At 52.1% G+C, this 7,846-nt stretch overlaps 1 protein-coding gene across 1 annotated transcript in view; it reads right to left on the reverse strand.

Annotated features, from left to right (window-relative positions):
* Positions 1–7,444, reverse strand: part of LOC308167521 (rho GTPase-activating protein 23-like) — a gene marked incomplete at its 3' end in the record, with an annotated part of 17,636 nt that extends 10,192 nt beyond the window's left edge. The window contains exons 1-11 of the mRNA XM_080541938.1: positions 7,363–7,444; positions 6,789–6,867; positions 6,502–6,562; positions 4,409–6,110; positions 3,699–3,887; positions 2,814–2,922; positions 2,026–2,065; positions 1,474–1,611; positions 821–1,135; positions 380–441; positions 1–18 (exon numbers count right to left, since the gene is read on the reverse strand). The exon at positions 1–18 is cut by the window's left edge and continues 89 nt beyond it. Coding sequence (XP_080398064.1) covers positions 1–18; positions 380–441; positions 821–1,135; positions 1,474–1,611; positions 2,026–2,065; positions 2,814–2,922; positions 3,699–3,887; positions 4,409–6,110; positions 6,502–6,562; positions 6,789–6,867; positions 7,363–7,429 — 2,780 coding nt within the window. The 5' untranslated portion in view covers positions 7,430–7,444. The remainder of the gene's footprint in view (positions 19–379; positions 442–820; positions 1,136–1,473; positions 1,612–2,025; positions 2,066–2,813; positions 2,923–3,698; positions 3,888–4,408; positions 6,111–6,501; positions 6,563–6,788; positions 6,868–7,362) is intronic.
* Positions 7,445–7,846: the final 402 nt, after the last annotated feature.

Genomic DNA, 7,846 nt, shown 5'->3' on the forward strand with positions numbered 1-7,846 from the left:
GGTTTACTGCCCGTAGGACTGTATGGAGACATGGACATGGGAGGATGATTATTTAGCTCTTGAAGAAAGTGCAATGAAAATACAGACAGAGCGCCAGACTTACTAAGAGTTTGCACCTGGTGCCACAGTAAAGCTTCTTTACATCCAGAAGAAACTTCAAACTCTATGGCCCGGGTTTCACAGACAAGGCCGAAGCCTAATCGTAGACTAAAGAGCATTTTTCAATAGAGATTATTTTACATTGAAGGTGTGATTTAGTCCAGGACTAGGCTTCAAGCCTGGTCTGTGAAACCGGCCCATAGAGTTTTAAATAAAGCTTAATAGATGGAATAAGACGACTATGCAGATATGTCCATATGAGCTCAGATAAAAGACACACCTCTGTTTGCGGTAGTCGTTGAGCTTCTTGTTGATGAGAGCTTGTCTGGAGAAACCCAGCTCCTGAAACAGACAGAAAGGACGTTAAGAAGAAAGATATTTGCTCTCTGCCAGTGAAACCAGACAAGACAGAGCCACATAAGTGAACATTTAGTGCAAGTAGGCATTACAAACCCATAAGCTAAATCTTACTTAGTTTTTTTTTTTATCTTGATCTCTCTGCACTCCTTTCATGACTTTTCCTAGATATGTGGCGTTCTACCACCCAGTATCCTTACATTTTCAAAACTCACATCAGGATAAGCTAATATAAGTTTTTCTGTGTAGGAAGCAGGCTAATTTACAAGGCGGCCAACTAGTGGTCGTTGTGTGTAAACTCTTTTAGTAGGTAAAAAGGCACGGCTGTTCTAGTGTAAGCCTGGTATCTTTGGATCCCACTGACCTCGTTATCGGTCTTGCTGTTCTCTCTGATGACGCGTATCCAGCCCAGCATGTCCTCCCTGTCCTCCGCCTGCAGCAGGTACTCACAGAAGTCCTGCGTGGTCAGCCTCAGGGCGTGCTTACGCTTGGTCTCGCTGTAGGCGATGTCCACCAGACAGCCGTGGATGCTGATTGGAGGATGCTCGACGTCCGCGTGGCCGGGGCCCGGCCCCCCGCCGTGGAGGACGGCCTCTCGTTTGTCCTTGTAGAGGAAGAGCGAATTGGAGCGCAGCACGGAGAAGACGCGCTTCCACGGACGCATGCCGCCGCCCACCTTCTGGGAGAGGCGGACAGAGTAGAGTAGAGAGTGAGAGAGGCGAGATCTGGTGCACGTGTGTGTGTGTGTGAGTGTGAGTGTGAGTGTGAGTGTGTGCGTGTGCGTGAGTGTGAGTGTGAGTGAGTGTGAGTGAGTGTGAGTGTCTGTGTCTGTGTCTGTGTGTGAGTGTCTGTGTCTGTGTCTGTGTCTGTGTCTGTGTCTGTGTCTGTGTCTGTGTGTGTGTGTGTGTGTGTGTGTGTGTGTGTGTGTGTGTGTGTGTGTGTGTGTGTGTGCGCGCGTATGCACGTGTGTGAGTGTGAGTGTGAGTGTGTGTGTGTGTGTGTGTGTGTGTGTATTACCTTGCCCTTCTCAGTGAGGATCTGTTTGTAGTGGAGCCAGCCCTCCTTGCGGACGTCGCTGAAGGTGATGGTGCCCAGCTCAGAGGTGGAGTGACGTTTAGACCGCGCCTCCTCCGCCACGCGCAGACTCTCCAGAGACTGAGACACAAACAACCAGGTGAGAAGACTGCTTAAACATTTCTTTTTTTTGTCATCAATTTTTTTTCAATTATTATTTCAGGGAATAATACAAGGGAGTGGTAACATATAATTAAACAAAAGAGAAATAGAATGACAAATCCAGTACAAATACAAAATTCCCATTAACCTTCCACCCCCCCCCCCTCCCCTTCCCAATCTCACTTTGCCCCAACAGTCCCCCACCTCCCCCTCCTCCCACAAATGTCCCTCCCGCCACATCCCTTCAACCCACCCGCCCAATCACAGCCCCCCCCCCCCCCCCCCCCACCCCACAGGACCCCATGGAAGGAGAAACATTTCCACTTAAACATTTCTACTAGAACATTCCAAACGCAAATGTAATTTAAATAACGATGAAGATGGTGGACTCACCCCATCCATGAAAAAGCTCTTGACTCTTTTTGGTAGTCTCCTGTGGGAAGATATTGACATGGTTATACAGACTGCATTACTGGAAGGTTCAGTCAACTCCGACACATGAGACGGTCATGAATGGGAGTACCAGATGAGGAGATGCAAACACCTGGAGCAAATCATCTGGGAATCAGCTATCAATAACATGGTGTGTTTGAACTCTCATTGCTCACTTATGTTCTTCCTCTCACCCTGCTCTCTCTATCATTGCCTGACTTATCAAACAATCAAACTGACAAATCTGACGAAATTAACATGCAGCCTTTTTCACACAAACATTGGGATAATAATCAACATATCAGGAGTGACTGAATTAACAATATTATTAAAATAATAATAATTAAGATAACATTCTATCTCCATAATGAAGTGCCTGACTACACAGAGAGGCAGTAGTCGTTCCAGGGGCCTAACCATCGCTCTATCGAGAGAGAGAGCGAGAGAGAGAGCAAGAGAGAGAGAGCGAACGAGAGAGGGAGAGAGAGAGAGAGGGGGGGGAGAGAGAGAACGAGTGAGGGAGAGAGAGTGAGAGTGAGAGAGAGAGAGAGAGAGAGAGGGAGAGAGAGAGAGAGAGGGGGGGGGAGAGAGAGAGAGGGGGAGAGAGAGAGAGAGGGAGAGAGAGAGACGGGGGAGAGAGAACGAGCGAGGGAGAGAGCAAGAGGGAGAGAGAGAGAGAGGGAGAGAGAGAGAGAGAGAGAGAGGGGGAGAGAGAGAGAGAGAGAGAGAGTACGGAACCCAAGACTCACGAGAAGACGCGGCCCTCTTCCCTGAAGGTGTTGAGACCCTCGTCACATGACTTGGAGCGTTCAGTGGTGATGGCCAGCAGGTAGGAGGAACGGCGGCCCTTGATACTGCCTGATCAGAAAAAGAAGGATGAAGAAGAAAGAGAGAGAGAGAAAGAGAGAGAGAGAGAGAACTTAGAAAGGGCAAGAAAAGAGAGGCAAATCATCCGAAAGAGATTCCAAGACATGCAAAATGAGAGGTAGAGGGGTGGGTGAGTGGGGTTTGAAAAGGGGGATTGGGGGTGTGGGTTGAGGGGATTCTCTAATAACATGGCATTTCGCCCCCACAGGGTGGTGCTAAACATCACAGTGGGCGTGGATTAGAGTGTGCACATATTTTGGAGAACAGTTCTTAAAGAGAGAGAGAGAGAGACAGTCAAAGGTTATTGTTCTGAATAATCAATAATTAATAATTACAACAGTAGTTTGTCAGCCTACGAGCACATTTTGGCTGTGTATTGTCGATAAAAAAATGTTTGTCACAATTCACAAACTTCTGCGACTCTCTGCTTCTCTCAGTGCTGTATCAGGTCAGGTGACCCTACTCTGCTGCTGTTTGGGTGTGGTGATGCTCGCCAAACTCCACTGAACTATTATGAAGGCAAGGAATAACATTCTAGAACTTCTAGAAATCAGGTAGAATGGACGCACAATGGACCAAGACCTTACCTGATGTGCACACTATAACTGACGGCCATTGTGACGCGTAACACCGCCCTGCTGGGCAAAATGCTGCGTTTTTAAAGAGTCCCGCACTTGAGAGGGTTGGTTGGACGGGGGGGGGGGACGGGGGGGGGAGTGATTGGAGCGAGAGAGGAGGATGAGAGGGATGAAGAGAGGTCCACTCACTGGTGTCCTTGGAGCGGAGCCTGGTGAGGGGGGAGGAGGAGGGGAGGGGAGGAGAGACAGTACTAGAGGCGAGGGTGGGCGGAGGCACAGGAGCTGGCACACTAGGACACAGGGTGGCGCTGGAGGACACCACAGAGCAGGCGGGCACGAGGCGGGCACACAGGTCATTGCTAGGACTGGTGGGCTCATCTGCGGGGGGGGTTAGGGGGTAAGAGGTGGAGGGTTGGAGTTGGGGAGGGGGGGGGACCAGCGCCGTAGACAGATAACAACAGACTCATCAGACACAGGGACACACTACACAAACACTTTTCTTCTCCCCCCTCTCTCTCACTTACACACACACACACACACACACACACACACTTTAAAAACCGTTAAAACACAAAACTGGACATTGGACACTTAAACACACTTTAAGACAGACACACACACTTTAAAAACTGTTAAAACACAAAACTGGACATTGGACACTTACACACACACACACTTTAAAAACCGTTAAAACACAAAACTGGACATTGGACACTTACACACACACACACTTTAAAAACCGTTAAAAACACAAAACTGGACATCGGACACTTAACACTGTTTCACACTGTTTTAGGCACGACAGCAGGAGCACACGGCCAAGCAGAGTGAAGAAGAACAAGGTGGGGGTGTGTGTGGGGGGTGAGTGAGTGAGGCGGAGGAGGAGGGCGCTGACTGACCTATGAAAGGAATAGACGACAGGGAGTCGTACGTGTGAGGGACACACAGACTCCCGTTGGGCCTCCGGTTGAGGCTGTCCCCCAGCAGCCTGGCACCCATGGAGACCGGCGAGGGGGTCCCGGAGGTGCCGCTGGGCGAATGGAGGAGACCCCCCCCACCCCCCGGGGGCTCGGGCTGGTCCACAGGCAGGGCGTAGTGGTGGGAGTGCCTCAGGAAGTGCATGGAGGGCCGGTGGTGCCCAGTGGGGGGCTTCTGCCTCAGGACCACCTCGTGGTGGGGGGCGAGAGGAAGAGGGGAAAGTGTGAGGCCCCCCTCCCTCTCCTCCTCCCCCCCCGGCCTCACTCCTCTCTCGTCCTCTAAAGACGGGATGATGGCCGGCGTGGAAGACGGACGAGGCGCCACCGCTACTATGCCCCCCCGCCCCCCCTCCCCGCTGCTGTCCGAGGGGCTGGTTTTGCTGGAGGTCGGGTTCCAGTTGAGATACGGCCCGGTGTAGGAGGGCTCCCTGAACGAGTGGGCCTGCTGGAGGAGGTGGTCCGCCTTGCGGCAGAACGAGGGGCTGTAGCTCTTGTAGCCCACCAGCTCCTCCACCGCCACCGCGTCCGCCGGCGCTCTCCTGCACTGAGGCTCGGCCACCTGCTGCTGGGTCTGCCGGACAGCGGGGGGCGCTGTGGCGGTGACCGAAGACGTGACGATCGTTTTGTGGCCGTGGTTTTTTACGACAGGGAGTTGTTGTGGGGGGGCGGCTTGCGAAGGCCAGGCGGGGGGGTCTCCTCTTTCGTCGAGGCGGGGCGAGACCAGCGCGTCGGCCTGTGCCAGGGTTTCCACCGAGCGGCCGTAGCTGTGTTCGTAGGAGGCGTACGCCGCCAGCAGGCTCTCCGAGCACGAGCGGCTGCCGGGGCCCGCCGCCCCCCCCCAGCCGCCCAGCCAGTAGGAGTCGTGGGACGACTGGTGCTGAAGGAGGAGAGTTTCTTGAGAAACTCCTCGGTTTCGGTGGTGATCCACCACTCCAGGGACTCCACTCCCAGACCCAGAGCCAGGCCCGGGGCCTAGCGCTAACCCCAAGCCCAGCTCGGCTAGCCGGTCCTGGGAGATACTCCGGTGGCGGGGGGACATGTGCTCGGCGGCCTCCGCCTGGCTGTAGTACCAGTCCGACAGGGCCTGGTGGCACAGGGCGTCGGTGTTGGCGGCGCGCGACGCCGTGGCGGCGGGCTGCAGGCTGCTCTTCCGCGTCGGGAGGTTGGGCAGCGTCGCCGAGGCGATGGCCGCGTTGTGGTTGGAGAAGTGGAAGTCCAGGGCGCTGAGGGCCGAGGTGGAGCGGCCGCGGTGGTGTCCCAAAGACGGCCGCCCACCCCCCCCCGCCGAGGAGGAGCCAAAATGGCCGCCGCCGCCGCTGCCGCCACCGCCGCCGTCCTCCTCTACGCTGTGTCCTCCTCCTGGACCCCCGGGCCAGCCGGAGGGGGGGGTCGTTGCGATAGAGCGGTGGTTGTCCAGGGGGGAGGCGGCTAGGCTCACGGGGCTGGGCCGGCAGTGCCAGTTGTCCAGGGGGCCGTGGCTGTGGTTGTTCTGGCCCGGCGGCGGGGCACCACCGGAGGCGGACTTGGAGCGGTGGTGGTAGGAGAGGGGCGGGGGGTCGGGGAGGTGCTGCGCCCCGCCTGTGTACGGCTCGTTACCTCCCAGGTAGGCGTCCTGAGAGTACGCCTGCAGGAAAAGAGGGAGGAGGGAAGAGAGGGAGGAGAGGGAAGAGAGGGAAGAGAGGGAGTTTAGAGAGGGAGACGTGAAGGGAGAGAGAAAGCAAGTGGTGGTGAGGGGGTCAAGGAGAGAAGAGAAGAAAGCGCACGTGCAGTGTCGTCTGTGTGATTGAGAACTGGAATGAGACCCTACATGACCCCGACACGTGTATGTATGTAGACTTCCGACTTCAACTGTATACAGACTAGAGAGGAGCCGTTCAATGATGTACTACAGTTGTGATTAAAACATGATGAAACTGACTCAAATAATCGTAACGATTACTGCAGTTGGAGCATTGTGGTGGTTTGATGCGTGAATAAGAGGAAGGGAAAAAGAAGAAGAAATCTCATATACTCACACTTACCAACTGCAACACATCTTCATCCTTGGGCATAATGGAGAGTTCGAGGGCGTTCTCACTGAAATGAGATGAGATGAGCAGATGAGAGAATACTTATTAGAAATTATTATTTTGTCGTCGTTACTTTTTGCCTTACGTGATATACAAATACATGGAGTATATGTAGGTGTATACTATGTTTTTTTTATAGCGGAAAACAGCTGGTCTGGAAATATTTTGTACAGGGCAGTTTTTTCGGAGTGTGTGTGTGCACGCGTGTGTGTGTGTGTGTGTGTGGTTCTCACCTGTTTTGGATCAGTGCAATCACCTGAGAGTAGGTCTTTCCCAATACAGTCTCTCCGTTCACCTTCACCAGTCTGTCCCCTGAAACACACACACACACACACACACACACACACACACACACACAAACGCTAAGACATTGGGGTGAACGGTGCATACAGCATATGAGGGAATGTGAGCGGTCCCTTGAGCCTCCCTCTATGTCTGTAGTATTTCTACCTTCTGAAATGATGGCTAGGACTGGTGATATCAAGCAAAATGTTCTTTATATACAAATCTGCTGACATGCACTTGTGATCACTTTCAATTCAATAAAACAAGCTATTAGATATTCACTTACAATTCTGGATGTACAATTCGCATTTCTCAAAAACAACAAAACTGTCAACTTATATAGACGTCTTGCTGCAAGGCATTCTGGAACCTGCAGTTCTACCCATTCTTAGCTAATACAACAGACATTTACTTACTTACTCTTGACATTAACTGTCAATCAATCATGTACCATATTAATCAATCTCTTTTAACTGTAAATCAATCATGTAACCTATAAAGTTACAGCAATGTCTCCTGTACCTGTGCACAGGCCAGCTTGGTCAGCGGGGCCTTTCTCCCTCACACTCTTCACAAAGATGGTGTCCATGGGCTCCAGACGACCCCTCTGACAACCTGAACACACACAAAACACACACACACACACACACACACACGTCACAACAGAAACACACACAGCACAAAAACAAACCGTATACAGTATGTGCCCACTAAAATGTTTGCTCAGCTACGAAGTTTGCTACATGTATTATTGTCAAATCATGGAAGTTTTAACCTATAGTCATAACTAAGTTATAACCTAACTGTCTAATACAGGAACTGTGTGAAATCCTCTCTTCTGGAAAACAACACTGGCAAACAAATCAAAGCTTCGTAAATCTGGCCAATACTAGACACGCTAAAGTGCAGAACATCAAACAGTTTCACAGACTGTTACACTACACTACTATTCAGGCAGTCCCAAAGAGAGAGAGGACTTGTGGCTTAGCAGAAACAGAAAGCAGGG

This window comes from Nansenia antarctica, assembly GCF_963989245.1.
Source record: "Nansenia antarctica genome assembly, chromosome: 11".
NCBI classification, from domain to species: Eukaryota; Metazoa; Chordata; class Actinopteri; order Argentiniformes; family Microstomatidae; genus Nansenia; species Nansenia antarctica.